This window comes from Theropithecus gelada, chromosome 20 (genome assembly GCF_003255815.1).
Source record: "Theropithecus gelada isolate Dixy chromosome 20, Tgel_1.0, whole genome shotgun sequence".
In the NCBI taxonomy this organism is placed as follows: domain Eukaryota; kingdom Metazoa; phylum Chordata; class Mammalia; order Primates; family Cercopithecidae; genus Theropithecus; species Theropithecus gelada.
In genome coordinates, this window is record NC_037688.1 from 15,321,799 (window position 1) to 15,338,196 (window position 16,398).

General features: G+C 52.9%; 1 protein-coding gene across 1 annotated transcript; it reads left to right on the plus strand.

Moving 5' to 3' along the window:
* The first annotated feature begins 4,747 nt into the window (after positions 1 to 4,747).
* CCL17 (C-C motif chemokine ligand 17) lies at positions 4,748 to 15,786 on the plus strand. Its single transcript, XM_025370762.1, has 4 exons — positions 4,748 to 4,815; positions 13,621 to 13,749; positions 14,784 to 14,901; positions 15,489 to 15,786. The coding sequence occupies exons 1-4, from the start codon at positions 4,791 to 4,793 to the stop codon at positions 15,583 to 15,585; spliced, it is 369 nt and encodes a 122-aa protein (XP_025226547.1). The 5' UTR covers positions 4,748 to 4,790; the 3' UTR covers positions 15,586 to 15,786.
* The last annotated feature ends 612 nt before the right edge of the window (positions 15,787 to 16,398 follow it).

A 16,398-nucleotide genomic window follows, 5' to 3' on the forward strand; every position in this document is an offset into this window, starting at 1 on the left:
TTCTCTGCACCCAGCCAGGCTACATGACACGCAGTTTTGGCTCCATGCTATCTGTAACAACTTAAGCAATGGTTAATTGGTTTGAGCTGGTCCCGTGGTTATGCAATCACCAGCACATCCTGGCCAAGACATTGTCCCCAGGCATGGCCAGAATCCCCAGGAAGCCTGGACTGGGTCACACCCTGCTTGTCACTGAATCTCCCCAGAGGAGCAAGGAGGCGAGGGAGAATCTAGAAGTTCTGGACTCTCAGTGTGTCTAGACAACTCCGGCTCCTGTCGGTGGGTTCATGGTCTCACTGACTTCAAGAATGAAGCCGCCAACCTTCGCGGTGAGCGCTACAGCTCTTAAAGATGGCAGGCCCGCCTTGGCCTCCCCAAATGTTGGGATTACAGGCGTGAGCCACTGTGCCTGACCCGACACAGACCTTCTTCTCACGAGGTTCACTGTCCCCATGACATCCCTGTGAGCCTTTGGATGGGTTTTCTCACTGTCATCCCTGTCACAGCTCAAAGATGAGCTCATGCTCATAGTGTTACCAAAACACCAGGTGTGCGGTAGGTCCTGCTGCTCCCTGCCCAGAAAGCCAATCGCTGAGACACCAAGTATTGCCAAGGAAGACTTTAATCAAATGCTGCAACCAGCAGATGGGAACTCAGTCTGAAATCCATCTCCCTGACGGACTAAAACCAGGGGTTTATACAGCAGAGAACAAATGTAACAATGTGTAAGAGAACAGGAACTAGACAGGGGCAAGGAAGCAATCATGGTGAATGAGGGAGTCTGGTATCTGGTAGAGTGATCTGGTGGGTTTCAGTTCTTTGATCCTTTTTTTTTTTTGAGAGGCCCAACGGGTCATTACTTGAGGAAGGAACTCAGATAAAACAAATATAAATTTCAAGCTTTAAGACCAGAAGGGTCAATTTCTATATTTGTCCAAAGAACAGTATATGGGAGTATTGGGCTGGTTTCCATCTGAGCCCCATTTTCCAGATGGGAGTGCAAAGGCATAGAGAGATTCAGAAATTTACCCAGGCCGGGCACCATGGCTCACGCCTGTAATCCCAGCACTTTGGGAGGCTGAGGCAGGTGGATCACCTGAGGCCAAGAGTTCCAGACCAGCCTGGCCAACATGGGGACACCCTGTCTCTACTAAAAATACAAAAATCAGCCATGTGTGGTGGCATGTTCCTGTAATCCCAGCTACTTGGGAGGCTGAGGCAGGAGAATCACTTGATCTTGGAGGCAGAGGTTGCAGTGAGTCGAGAACGCACCATTGCACTCCAGCCTGGGCGACAAGAGTGAGACCCCATCTCAAAAAAAAAAGAAACCCAAAGTCACACACTTAGTAACTAAGCCAGCAGGCAACCTCACTTCAGAGATCCTTCTTCTTCTTCTTTTTTTTTGTAAATTGTGGTATAGTTGGTGTGTAGAATAGCATACAATGATGAAAAGAAAGAACTATACATTTGGCCTGTATCAACACAAATGACACTGTCAGGTGTAATGCCGCAAGATGTGGAAATATAGATGTAAGATGATGATGTCGATATAAAGCTTAGAAATGAGCATGAACAGGCCCGGCGTGGTGGCTCATGCCTATAATCCCAACACTTTGGGAGGCTAAGGCAGGAGGATCACCTGAGGTCAGCAGTTTGAGACCAGCCTGGCCAACATGATGGAACCCTATCTCTACTAAAAATACAAAAATTAGCTGGGCATGGCAGTGTGCCCCTGTAATCCCAGCTACTCAGGAGGCTGAGGTGGGAGAGTCGCTTGAACCCTAGAGGTAGAGGTTGTAGTGAGCCAAGATTGCGCCACTGCAGTCCAGCCTGGGAAACAGTGCGAGACTCCGTCTGTAAAAAAAAAAAAAAAAAAAAAAAAAAAGAAGGAAGGAAATGTGCATGAACAATGGTATATATTTTGCTTAAGGACATACACACTTGAGTTAGTGAGATGTGAAGAAATGCGTGGGACTAATGGCTGCCAAATTCTGTTCCTCTAGTGCGTAGAGGCTGTGATTAGGGGAGGAAAGCGGGGCTCAGTGACGTGGTAATACATCTGTTAACCTGTTGGTGGGTACAGGGGTGTGGTTAGCAACGCTGGTGCCCTACCCAGGCCCCACTCCTTTTGGTTGATTTTACTTTCAATCACTCTCCCGGGCCCCTCCGAGGAATCTGGCTGAAGCTGCCCGCCGGGGACGTCACCTGAGGTCACACCCTTGCTGGGCTTTCACCCCTTCTCTGTCTTTACTCCTCCACTTTCCCACTACTTCCCCAGGCAGCACATCCTTAATGAACTCAACCTGAGACAATGGAGAGAGCCCAGTCGCCCATAAGCTGAGAGGGCAGAGCCCAGGCAAGGCAGAAAGGAAGGCAGACCCTGTCGTTAGCCAAGTGTGGTTAAGGTGAAAGCCCCACTATGTGGAGGGACAGACACAGCTCAGAGGGCAGCTGAGGTGTTTGTTCCTCCCTGCAAAGGACTCTCTAGGGACTCCTGCTTCCCAGGTCTGGGGCCTGCTCAGAAGTGGCCACATCCCTTCCCGATACCCTCAGCCCCCACTGGGGAGAGCCATGACCCAGGTGGCACTGTGCCATATGTCAAATCCCCAAATACTATTGAGACGTGACCTCGTTCCCTGCTGCCTTTTGCAGTGGTTGAGACTCCCAAGGCCTTTCAAAGAGGCCAGATCCACCAGGCTTTTTGGAAAGGGTGCGGGGCTTCTTCTCAGGATGCTGGGTGCTTGTCACTGACCCTGGTGCTGAACAGATCTTCCTCGGGTGCCCAGACGGTCGAGTCTGGCAGGACAATCCTCCACCCCCACTGCAGGCAGGCTGCCAGGATAGAAGCAGAGGACTTCTGAGTTCTCAGTGACTTCTGTGACTGTACCCTGAGGGGTGAACCTCGAATTTTCCCAATGTCGTCAGGGGACCATAGACCTACCTTTGAAGCAGCTTGGAAACAGGGACAGATGTTCCTTGGAAAGAGAGTCAGACTCTAGCAATGAATAGAATGCACTTATTTACAAGGCTTGAGTTGAAGCCCAGAAGTCCTGGAGCCCAGGCATCAGAGAGACATTGAGACAAGTCCGTTGGTAAGAGTGAGTACTCTCTTACCAATGGGTTTCTGCATTCTGCTTCAGGAACAACACCAGCCATTTATCCATTCACTCACTTAATCCAATATATTGACGGCCTACCATGTGCCGAGATATACTCCACTAAAGAAAAGAAACAGAGGCCTCTGTCCCATGCAATTTACATCCCAGTAGGACGGGGGTGGGGGTACAGGTGGGAGACAGACAGCAAATAGCAGACATAAGTAAGCGAATGGTCTAGCATGTCAGAGGATATAAGCATTTCAGCAAAAAAGAAAAAAAAAGAGCAGAGGAAGAGATGGGGGTGGCATGCAATTTGAAATAGGGTAGACTTCACTGAAAGATGTAATCTAAACAAATATATATATATATATATATATATTTTTTTTTTTTTTTTTTGAGACAGAGTCTTGCTCTGTTGCTCAGGCTAGAGTGTGGTGGCCTCTGTCTCCTGGGCTCAAGCGATTCTCCTGCCTCAACCTCCCAAGTACCTGGGACTACAGGCACCTGCCACCATACTCAGCTAATTTTTGTATTTTTAGTAGAGATGGGATTTCACCATGTTGGCCAGGCTGGTCTCGAACTCCTGACTTCAAGTTATCCACCTACCTCTGTGTCCCAAAGTGCTGGGATTACAGGCGTGAGCCACCACGCCCAGCCTAAACAAAGATTTGAAAAAGATGAAGGAGTGAGTCCTGCAGGTATCTGGGGACAGAACATTCCAGGCAGTGGAGGGTCAGAACATTCCAGGCTGTCAGAGGGTCTTGGACTTGTCCTCTGGGTGAGGTGGAGAGCCTTGGGGACGTTCTGAACACAGGAGATTCATGGTCCCTCTGCTGCTGTGCTGAGAATACACTGTAGGGGGAGAGAGGGAGAGCACCAAGAAGGCAGTTGTAGGAAGCCAGGCAGAGATGCTGGTTTCTGGGTGTATTTGGAAAGCAGAGACATGAGCTCACCCAGCAGATGGGAAGCTGGGGGCGAGAGGAAGAGGCGTCAGGGATAGCGTCCAGGTTTCTGGCCCTAGTAACCGGAAGGAAGGGGCTGGCAGAGAAGGAGGAGAGAGCAGGTGTAGGGGTGGGTGGGAATCAGGAATTCAGCTTCGGACTTAGGGGGTTGGAGCTGCCTCTTTGGCATGGCGAGTAGGCAGCTGGACGTAGAAGGAGGCTGGAGTTTGCGAGAGAGACTTGGGAGTGGTTAGCATATAGATGATATTTAAAGTCAGAAACGTGTACTATTTGCCAGATATATGCAGTAAGGCAGTTGATGCAAACCAAAGCCTTCTAATGTAATTATTGTTATTATTTTCTTTTTTTTTTTTTTTTTTTTTTGAGACGGAGTCTCGCTCTGTCTCCCAGGCTGGAGTGCAGTGGCCGGATCTCAGCTCACTGCAAGCTCCGCCTCCCGGGTTCACGCCATTCTCCGGCCTCAGCCTCCCGAGTAGCTGGGACTACAGGCGCCCGCCACCTCGCCCGGCTAGTTTTTTGTATTTCTTAATAGAGACGGGGTTTCACCGTGTTAGCCAGGATGGTCTCGATCTCCTGACCTCGTGATCCGCCCGTCTCGGCCTCCCAAAGTGCTGGGATTACAGGCTTGAGCCACCGCGCCCGGCCAATTATTGTTATTATTTTCATTTTGCAGCTGTAGAAACTGAGGCTCAGAGAGAAGTGACTTTGAGCTCAGTGTCACCACCTGCTGATGGGAGAGCGGAATTCAAAACCAGGTGTCCTGACCTAGAGTCTTTGCTCCTAACCCCTCCACTGTGAGGTGGCCCCCTCACTGGATCTTTCATGGCATGCCTTAGATGAGAGGTGGATGGTCTTTGGATCAAGGGAAGATAATCCATACAAGAAGGGGACAGGTGTTTGGAAGCAGCAAATCAAGTCACAAAGTGAGGGGACGCACTGGCCCTCAAGGAAGCTGAATGTTGGGGAGCAGTGAGATGAGACTGAATAGGAAGGAGGGGCTAGATGGAAGGTACAGCTTCAAGATTGGCCTGAAAAGTTTTGACTGGATGGGGAAGGAAGCAGGGAGCCATTGATGGTTTTGGAGGAAGGGGACATTATATGGTTAGGGCAGCCCTTGTGAAAGATCCATCACATATGGGCATACAGCTGATGAGGGAGGTGTCAGGAGAGACCAGAGAGGAGGAAACAGTCCCAGAAGTTGTTGAGACTCTCTGGGTGTGAAGGATGAGGGCTGAGCCAGTGGAGATGAGAAGGAAGCGAGGAAGCCAAGCTCCCACTGAAGACAGCGCTGAGCGGAGTCTCTGCCTGATGTAATGTGGGGGATGGAGGCGAGGAATGAGTCAAGGGCAAAGTTTCATACTGGGGGCAGACGGGGAGGTGGGAAACAATGCTGGCTTGAACAGATAAAAGGGAGGCTGGTGTGAGAGGGAACTCGGTTTTACACTTCTGGTACTTGGGGCTGAATGAACCGTAGCGGGACAGATTTCTGCTTCCCAGCAGCCCACAGGTTAGTGTGGGGGACAGACTGCACAGAGCTGGCCAGGCTGCAAGGCAGAGAGAGCTGAGGGGTGCCACAGAAAGATGGGCAGGAATGGGCAGCGTCCAGGTGGGCGTGTCTGATTGGTTACTGGTCAGGGCTGGAGACAGATGAACAAGTATTTATCCAGATGTAAGAGATCTGGGGTAGATGATGTCAGGGAGGAAGAGAAGGTTGCTTGAGGCAAAAACAAAGTCTAGGACAGAGGCCCAGGCTTGCTCCTGCCACCAGCTAGCTCTGTGCTCATGAAGTAGATTTTTTTTTTTTTTTTTTTGGAAATGGAATCTTGCTCTTTTGCCCAGGCTGGAGCACAGTGCCACAGTCATGGCTCAGTCATGCACCACCGTAATGGGCTAATTTTCATTTTTTGTGTGTGTGGAGACAGAGTCTTACTATGTTGCCCATGCTGGTCTCAAGCTCCTGGGCTCAAGCGATCCTCCCACCTCAGCCTCCCAAAGTGCTGGGATTACAGTGGACCAGTTGTTTAAACTACTCTGGTCAGTTCCTAATTTTCTCATCTGTAAAAAATAATAGTTCTTACCCCTGAAGCTGTTGTGAGGACAAAGTAAACTAATAGACTTAACTGCTGAGACCACCCCTGCCACCCACCCCAGCCTGTAGTGAGAGCTCAGGGACATTTCTGAGAAGAGGAGCTCACGGGGAGCCCAGGGAAGAACGTGTCCCAAATCCCAGTGGGAGGAGCATCAAGAAGGGAGATAGGTTCCCAGGGATGACAAGGTGATTCCCTGAGCCAGCTGGAGACCAGGAACTTTACAGACTTCATCTCAGTCAGTTTTCCAGGCCATACCATGAGGGAGTGTCTATCATCACACCCATTTCACAGATGAGAAAAGTGAGGTTCATAAAATTGCTGTTGGTCACACAACCAGGAACAAGTAGCAGAGGGACTGGGACCCAGGGCTGTCGGTAATGATTCCAGAGCCTCTGCTGGTAACCACTGCCCCACACTGCCCAATGCAAGGCGATGGGAGGTTCAGGGGGTGGCTGGAGGGGATCGAGAGGCTCAGAGAGAGCACCCTTTCCTAGAGCATCAGAGCTGGAAGCCACATTGCTGAGGATTAATTAAATCACAAGTGGGCAGAGAGGAAATGGTAGAGGGAAGTACAGACCACACATCGGAGCAGTTTGGTCATGAATGAAAGGAGAAATGGGAGGGCAACATGCGGGGGTGTTGAGGTCAAGGGGAGATCTTTATGGAAGTGGAGAGACAGGATCATGTTGTCAGCAGAGGGAAAGGGTGTCATGGGATGGGAGACAGTAAAGAGCTAGAAGATGGCGGCTCAACTGAGGGAAGGAGGCCCCTCTGGGATGATTAAGGTTGAGATCCAAGCCACAGTTGAAGCAATGTAGGTTTGGCAGAAAATGGCCACAACCATAAGGAAGTTGTAAACTAGATGGAGGAGGAATCAGGGTATCCTTGGTTAGATTCCTCTGCTTTATCCATGACAGAAGGATTTGGGTGTGTCTCATGAAATGACAGGACACACTGGTTTAAAAACAATTTGCCCTGGGATGAAGGAGGCACTGGGATAGAATGTAAGTTGGGCCCATGTTGTAGTTCAGGATCTCTAAGTGACCATCCATCTATCCATGCATCCATGCATGTATATATCCATTCATCATCTATCAAGCCATGTACCCATCCTTCTATTCACCCATCCAACCACACATCCATCTATCTGTACATCTATGCATACACCCACCTATCCATCAGTCCATCCGTCTGCTTACCCATCCAGTTTCATGCATCCATCCATCATCTGTCAGTTCATTCATCCATCCTTCCATCTGTCCATCGATCCATCATCCATCCATCCATCCATCCATCCATCCATCCATCCACCCATTCATTCATCCATTCATCTATCCATCCATTCATCCATCCATCTATCCATCCATCCATTTACCCATCCATCCATCTATTTATTCTTTTACCATCCATCCACACATCCATCTGCCATCCATCCATCTACCCATCCATTTATCCATTCATCTACCCTTCCATCTATCCATCCATTCATCTACCCATCCATCTATTTATTCTTTCACCATCCATCCACCCATCCATCTATCCATCATCCATCCACACATCCACCCATCCATTTATCTACCATCCATCCATCCATCCATTCTTTCATCCACCTTCCAGCCACTCATCCACCCATCACCCATCCACACATCCATCCATCATCTATCCACCATCCATCCGTTCACTCATTTTTCCCTTCTATATCCATTCACCCATTCATTCATTCACCCATCCATACAACCACTCACCTATTTATACATTCAGTAAACATATATATATATATTTTGAGACAGGGTCTCACTCTGCCTCCCAGGCTGGAATGCAGTGGTGCAATCATGGCTCACTGCAGCCTCAACCTTCCTGATGTAGGTGATCCTCCCTACTCAGCCTCCAGAGTAGCTGGGACAGGTGCACACTGTAACACCTGGCTAATTTTTTTTTTTTTTTTTGAGACAGAGTCTCGCTGTGTTGCCCAGGATGGAGTGCAGTGGTGTGATCTTGGTTCACTGCAATCTCCACCTCCTGGGTTCAAGCAATTCTCCTGCCTCAGCCTTCCGAGTAGCTGGGACTACAGGCACACTCCACCACACCCAGCTAATTTTTTTTTTTTGTATATTTAGTAGAGACGGGGTTTCACCATGTTGGCCAGGAAGGTCTCGATCTCCTGACCTCGTGATCCACCTGCCTTGGCCTCCCAAAGTGCTGGGATTACAGGCGTGAGCCACTGTGCCCTGTCATTTTTTTGTATTTTTTTGTAGAGACAGGGTTTCACCATGTTGCCCAGGCTTGTCTTGAACTCCTGGGCTCAAGTGATCCAGCTGCCTCTGCCTCCCAAAGTATTGGATTACAGGTGTGAGCCACCACACTGGCCTAATAAACATATTTTATTGAGCACCCACTAAGGTGCTAAGTCCTGGAGGGATAAGTTGGAACATAAAAGAGATCCTTCAAAGATTTTACAGTCTTTTGTGTGAGTCCCAACGAATAAATTAGCAATCACAATAAAATATGAAGACAGCCATGAAGAGGGAAGTCAATGAACTCTGGGGACATAGAGGAAGGAAGGGAGTGAGGGTTCAAGCTGCCCTCTGAAATGAGTAAAAGGAAGTGAGATGGGGGAGCAGGAGAGAATGTTCCAGACAGGAAGAACAGTCTGTACAAAGGCTTGGGCATCAGTAAGGGCCTGGCATTTTCAAGGAACTGAAAGAAGGTCCATGTGGCTGGGACAAAGTGATGTGGTGGGTGGTGGAGCTGGAGGAAAAAGCTGAGCCTGGAGAAGTAGGCAGAAATGTGGGCTTTGTCCTGAGGGTAATGGGGAGGCATTGAAGAATTTCGAGAGGGGAGAGCCTTGCTCAGACTCGTGTTTTGGAGATCACTGGGCTTTTGAGAGGAAGATGGACTGGACCAGGAAGGCCTGGAAGCTGGGGCATGAGTTCACGGCTGCGGTCCAGCAGAGAGATGGAGGAGGAGCAGGAGACGAATTCAGGACACATCCAGGTAGCCAACTAACACACTTTGCTGATGGACTGGATGTGGGCAGTGAGGGAGAGCCCAGGGACAGAGATGACCCTTGGATTTCCGACCTGAGGAACCAAGAGGACACCCCGTCAGGAACGACAGACACATCAACGGGCACGTCAAGTCTTTGGGACAGGGGAATGGGGCCTATTTTGGGGCCAGGGGTGGAAATACCATTTGGGACCCTTACATCTCAGCTGGACTGGCCCTGATCCCTGATTCCCGGCCCCCTGGGTAGGGCAGGATGAATCCAGTTTCAGCTGTCAGTGATGGAGATGAGTAAACAAATGCTCAATCCTTACTGAGCTGCTCCAGGAGACCCTAGGCAAGTCACTGCCCTGATGAGCCTCAGGTGACACTGGTGTGACGGGGATGACACTTCTGCCTAGCTGCCCAACCCCGGTCAGCCACAGCTGTCAAATGCAATTGAAGATGATGAAGAGCTGCCGCCCCAGCTGCTTGGATGCTCTGTGACTGAGAGCATCCTCGTTCCACCCACTGCCTTGGGGACAGGCTTCTGCAGGAGCCTGGGCAGAGCCTGGGGCAGGAACGTTCCTTCCCTGTCTTTCAGGGAGAAGGACCACATATCTGCCTGTTCCAGTGCCCTCTGGCCAAAGCGGAGTGGGCTGTTGCAGCAGCCCCTGGGGCAAGCACGGCAGATTCCTGGGTGGTGTGCCTGCCCACTTTAGTCAGAGGCGTTGAGACAAGGAGTTACCATGGCCGTTCCTCCCACTCAGATCCAATTCCCCTTCACACTCTCCTAACAGGCCTAACAGTGTCTGGCCTGCTTTCCTGCCATGACCCTTTCCCTTCCCCTGGCCACAGCACTGTCTCCCCTGCTGCCCCTCCACAAAGCTCTGCCTCACTGCCACCTCCTCCAGGGAGCATTCCTGATTGCCCTGACAGACCTCCAGGTCCTAGAGTCCTCACAGCAGCATAAAGATCTCTCAAGATGCTTCGCATAGGCCCAGATTCGGGATATTTTGTCTGGAAGGTCCCTTGGCATCCATCTCACAGCCTGGGAGAACTGAGGAGGAATAAGCTCGGTTAACCCCTGGTGAGGAAACCACCTCAAAAATGTCCCTGGTCCCAGCCACCTCCCAAAGAAGACTGAGGCACACTGGGCCCTTTGCGTCCATCTCACCTGCCCTTCCTTCAGTCCTGTGTTTACTCGGTCAGTCCTGTGTTTACTCGAACGCTGAAGGTTCACTGCATGCCAGGCACCATGCTTGGCCCTGGGGATGCCCACAGCGCGGGGCAAGGCAGACACAGCCTGTCCTCGTGTGACTGGCTCTCAGTCTTGCATTTAGGCTGTGCCCCGTGCCGGGGTTTCATGCTGTTGCCCTCTTTTTTTTTTTTTTTTTTTTTTTTTGAGACGGAGTCTTGCTCTGTCACCCAGGCTGGAGCGCAATGGCGTGATCTCGGCTCACTGCAAGCTCCACCTCCCAGGTTCACGCCATTCTCCTGCCTCAGCCTCCCCAGCAGCTGGGACTACAGGCGCCCGCCACCAAGTCCAGCTAATTTTTTGTATTTTTAGTAGAGATGGGGTTTCACCATGTTAGCCAGGATGGTCTCGATCTCCTGACCTCATGATCTGCCCGCCTCGGCCTCCCAAAGTGCTGGGATTACAGGCATGAGCCACCATGCCCAGCTGTTATTGCCCTAATTTATATCTGCACATTTCCCTCTCTGCACCTTTGCCTAAACCGTGCACCCTGTGCAATGCCCTTTCTTCCAATCTCAGTATGAATCTTTTTTTTTTTTTTAAACGGAGTCTTGCTCTGTCGCCCAGGCTGGAGTGCAGTGGTGCAATCTCGGCTCACTGCAAGCTCCGCCTCCCAGGTTCACGCCATTCCCCTGCCTCAGCCTCCTGAGTAGCTGGGACTACAGGTGCCCGCCACCATGCCTGGCTAATTTTTTTGTATTTTTTAGTAGAGATGGGGTTTCACCCTGTTAGCCAGGATGGTCTCGATCTCCTGACCTCGTGATCCGCCCGCCTCGGCCTGCCAGCCAGGCAGCCTGCACCAGCCTTGAGCTGAACCAGAACCTTCCTAGTCCAGAACCTTCCACTGCTACTTTCATGATCTGTTCCCCAGAACAAACAGGGGAATTTGGGTCCTTCTGGAGAAAGCTCTGAGTCTGCGGGAAAGCGAAGAAAACTCAGAACCCACCAGGGAGTTTCCCCAGCAGCAGGGACTGCAGTCACTTCATCATTAATCAGGCTGCTCGCTGGGTCACAGCTGTCCCTTGCAGTTGTGTAGCACAGAAGAGCATGTAGTGGCTTCTGTGGCAGGTGGAGTTCCCACAATAGGGCAGGCAGAAGCCACAGGGCAGAGCACACAGAGGGCAGCGAGGGCGGGAGGGGTGGTCAGCAGAGGTGCCCCTTCCTGCCTGTTCCCAGGACCCAGGCCCGGCCCTACACCTCTGGGCTCAGGCTCTGTCGCCAGGTCAGGGCTGCCCTGTGCCTGCACACCTTCCCCTGCCCAGCGCGGCCTCCTTTGCAGGGGGACTCTGCAGGGAGCTACTCTGAGGCTGCTCCTCCCCTTCTCTGGGATGTTGGCACCAAGGAGGTGCCCAGGCAGGAAAAGCAGCCTCCCCTCCCGCTCCTCTGCATGTGCAAGTGGAAGCCAGCCCTGGGCGCAGGAGGCGTGGCTGGGGGCAAAGAACCCATCTGGGCTGTGGCTTGAGGAGGGGGCAGGGTCAGGGTCTCTGGTAGCTGATGCGACCTCCAGAGAAGCAGGGAAATGTTGGTGCGAGGCCCGCCAAGGGGGTCTCCATCTTCCTGAGATCTACCGTTTTGGCAGGGCTCTGTGGGACAGACCAAACTTCCTTCTACAGGTGATGAGATTGAGGTCCAGAGAGGGTCTGAGAGCCGCCCAAGGTCACACAGAGGATCCCGCCCACAGAAAGATTCCTCCATGAGCAGGGCAGCCCCCCTCCCAGGTGCGGAAGCAGCCAGGCCTCCCTGTTGAGGGGTGGGGAGAGGAGCGCCTGGGGCTCCTCCGAGGTTGAGGGTCTCGGTCTAGTTTCCTCTCAAAGGATCCCCGCCCTTCCACCTGAGGACTGATGAGGTTAGCTCTGAGCGATGCTCCTGGAGCGTGGGGTTTCCACAGGTCCCCAGAATCTAAAACCAAGAAACAAAAAACCTCACGACAAATAGCGGCTGTTGCTGTTATCATGACAGTTAGTGAAAATCTTTGTAAAGATACAGTGATTAACACAGGGTGGACTGTGAGAGGGTGGAAGGCACCTGTGTCTTGTTTTGGAGGGGCAGTGCTATCATTTTGAGTTGGCCCTGGTCATGCAGGGACAGGGTGAAGCCAGGCTGAGGTCCCCCATGTCACAGTCAGAGTCCAGGTGCTGCCCTGCCTGGAGCCGCCCTTCCCTGGTGCTGCCCACCTGAAGGCCATGGGACTCTCATCCTACTGAAGGGATGCCCGTGCTCGGGCTCCTACGAGCCCCAACAGGGTGACTGGCAATTTCCTCGGGTGGTCAGGGGACTGACCCACTTGCAGGGATGCTGTGACCTGGGGCTGAGACCCTAGAGTCACAGAGAAGCCAGTTCACCAACTTTATCAACCTCCTTATGATTGCAATTCTTGTTTTATTACTGACCCTACTGGAAAGTGGACTCGTGTTCTGTCATCTGCCCTGCAATGAGCTGGGGTGCCTGGAAAGTCAGCTCAGGGCCTGACTCAGGCTGGACCCTGACCAGGCGTCTAGTACTGACTCCGGGACACAGCTCTGCTAGAAGTGAGAAGCAGCATCTCCCACTGAGCCCTTCGTTCTGTTCTGTATCTTAGGGTAAGGCATCCCATTTAGGGGAACGTGGTTTCCTGAGCTATTTGGACCGAATGGTGATCGAAGCGCCACCGGGCTCTTGCCTCCTGCGGTCAGGGCCTTGCCTGGGATGGGACACCAGCCAAAGCTGCTCTGTACCCTGGCTGGGCCTCAGCCTCTCGGAGGCAGATGGACCTCCCTGCACAGTGATGCCCATGTGCCCATGCCTGGCAGCCGCGGTGGCCCCGACAGCACCCTGAAGCTCACTCATGGTCCAGAAGAGCTCTGCTCGGTTTCTGCCTGGTTGACTCCGCAACACCCCCGTCTGCCCCCCCACTCAAGCCACCATGCATGAAGGACGCTCTCCAGCCAGAGAGATGAACCCAGCTGTGCATGGAGGCTTTTCAATTCTAATAGAGGAACCAAGAAATGTCCCCTTTGAAAGGAGAAGTATGTCACTGCCATGGGCTCCAGATACATGTACCCCACCTCCATCTGCAGTTGAGTGCCCCTTCTCTGGAAATCCACAAATATTCTAAGAGCTGGACTTCTCCTGAATCATCTCAAATTCTTCGAACTTCGCTGGTCTAGGGAAGGATGTGAGGGGGTGACAGAAGGCGGGGCAAGACCCTCAAAGAGGTTAAATAGGTCACTGCCACCCTCGACTCTCACCAGGGTGTCTCCCTAAGCAGAGGGACCCGCACGCAGAGACTCCCTCCTGGGCTCCTGGCACCATGGCCCCACTGAAGATGCTGGCCCTGGTCATCCTCCTCCTAGGGGCTTCTCTGCAGCACATCCATGCAGGTGAGAGCAGGAGACAGGTGGCCAGGGGTGGGCACTGGGAGAACAGGAGTTAGGGGCATGAAGCAACACACACATTTGCGTATTATTTACACCCCACCTACTCCCACCAAAGACATGAGAAGCCCACAGCACTAGGATTTTGAGGGAAATAAGCAGAGAAAAATGTTGATGATGACCCAGCTCTTGTGGGTGGGCTTGGTGAGGTCCAAAGCGAGCACAGTTCGGGATGCAATGGCTGCGAGGTGAGGGCTGTGGCTGTAGTTGTGCAATGGAAAATGAACAATTCTCAAAATTATTTATTAGCCTCTGTTTTATTAACAGGTTTTATGCACAATGAGGGAATCAGCATAAAGATAGGATAATTGGTTCCAAAAGCATGTAAAAAAAGATTCTTTTTTTTTGAGATGGAGTCTCGCTATGTTGTCCAAGCTGGAGTGCAATGGTGCAATCTCAGCTCACTGCAACCTCTGCCTCCCGGGTTCAAGCAATAATCCTACCTCAGCCTCCCGAGTAGCTGGTAATTCAGGGGCCCAGCCACCACGCCACCAATGGATTTTCACCATGTTGGTCAGGCTGGTCTCGAACTCCTGACCTCAGGCAATGCACCCACTTCGGCCTCCCAAAGTGCTGGGATTACAGGCATGAGCCTCAGCGCTCAGCCTGAAAAATAGATTCTTATATTAGGTTGGCAAAGGGAAGATGAAATAAGGTTGCCAGGTATAGACATACAGGGACGCACACAGACACACACCCGTAGGCACTCACAGGACACACAGGATCCCCTAAAGACACACACAGACATGCATACCCACAAACACACAGGACCCCCACAGCATACACAGAGGCCTCACACACACTTGTGCACGGTAACACACAGACACACATACACATAGGCAGCGATGCACACGCAGTCACCACACACAGGTGCACACATGAACATGCACATTCAGATCTTCCATGAACAGCCTCCAGGAGACCCCGCAACCCACACCCAGATACTCACAGACACCCCTGCCCTGCTCCTCTCCCTGCAGCTCGAGGGGCCAACGTGGGCCGGGAGTGCTGCCTGAAGTACTTCAAGGGAGCCATTCCCCTTAGAAAGCTGAAGACGTGGTACCAGACACCCGAGGACTGTTCCAGGGATGCCATTGTGTAAGTCTCCCCCGGCCCTACCCCTGCTCCTCGGGGCCAAGCTTGGGGACAAGTGCTCCCAGGAGCTCCCAAGACGGCCACTGGGAAGCAGGGAAGAGACAGTGGGGCCTTCCTCCCTGACCTCTGCAGGCTCCTTGGGGCAGTTCATGTTCCCCATGCTGTGGGACCCAAAACGGCTGCAGGCCATGAGGTCCAACATGTTCCTTGATTTGTGGTGAAATCGAGGCCCCGGAAGCGATGAACACCCCCAGGTCACACAGCTGGTCAGGGGCAATGTGGTTACCTCCCCTGGCCTGGGCCTAAGCCCTGCCTGCAGTCTCCACGTCCCAGGCTCTAGGCCGTCTGGGGGCATGGGCAGGCTGAGGGGTGGGCACAAGGTCCTGCAGCCCTGGCTGCCTGGGAGGGTTGAGGTCACTCAGGACAGAGCCTGAAGTCCCAGATCTGCCACCAATGCCCTGTGTGACTGCAGCAACTTCTTGCCCCTCTTGGAGCCTTGGAATCCTGGTCAGCACAGGGCGGGGCCGTTCCAGGGACTCTGGGGGCCCTTCCCCCTCTGGCACCCCTGGTAACGTCCTCCTTCTGTGTAGTTTTGTAACTGTCCAGAACAAGGCCATCTGTTCGGACCCCAACGACAAGAAAGTGAAGAAGGCACTTAAATACCTGCAAAGCCTCCAGAGGTCTTGAAGCCTCCTCACCTCAGACCCCTGACTGTCTCCCGGGACCACCTGGGACCTCCACCGTTGGTGTTCACCGCCCCAACCCTGAGCACTTGGGTCCAGGGGAGGCCTTCCAAGGACAAAGAAGCGCCACAGTGAGGGAGATCCCATCCCCTTGTCTGAACTGGAGCCATGGGCACAAAGGGCCCAGATTAAATTCTTTCTCCTCAGTCTATGTCAGCGTGTTCGTCCCCACAGTGCAAGACGCGCTTCCACTCCAGCCTGTCACTCTGGGAGGGTCCTCAGAGAACATCTGGTTCTGCCCTGTGCAGGTTGGAAAGGGAGACTGAGGCTGAGAGGGGCACGTGGCTTCCGCAGACCACGCACCAGTGAGGGGAGGCCCTGGTGAGAGGCCCGGCCAGGGGCGGGGCTGGCGGGGTCCTGGGAGCTGGTGGCTGAATTCTGTCCCCACCTACCCCGAGGTCTCCCGGTTTCCCCCTAGCCCAGCTCCTGTTCTTGCCCCACGTGGAGTTGAGGACAAGCTTCCCCAAGGTGCTGGAGTCAATTTCACAGACTGGCCAGGAGCCTGCCGCAGGCCACAGCTCTGCCCAGTGCTGGGGAGCCCCCTGGCCAAGGGGGGCGGGACCTTGCAGCCCTGTCTCTGCCTCCCCCTGCACTCACTGCAGGCCAGCTGGCCGGGCTCCTCCTGGCCCTGGCTCCCTCTCCCCGCTCAAACTCCAGACCAGCTTCAGAGCGAGGGGGATCTGTGGGTCCTGGGTCCTTGCGGGGGCCCTGGGTCCTCCGCCTGCAGCTACCTTCCTAGCCCCCTCCAGCCCCAGGC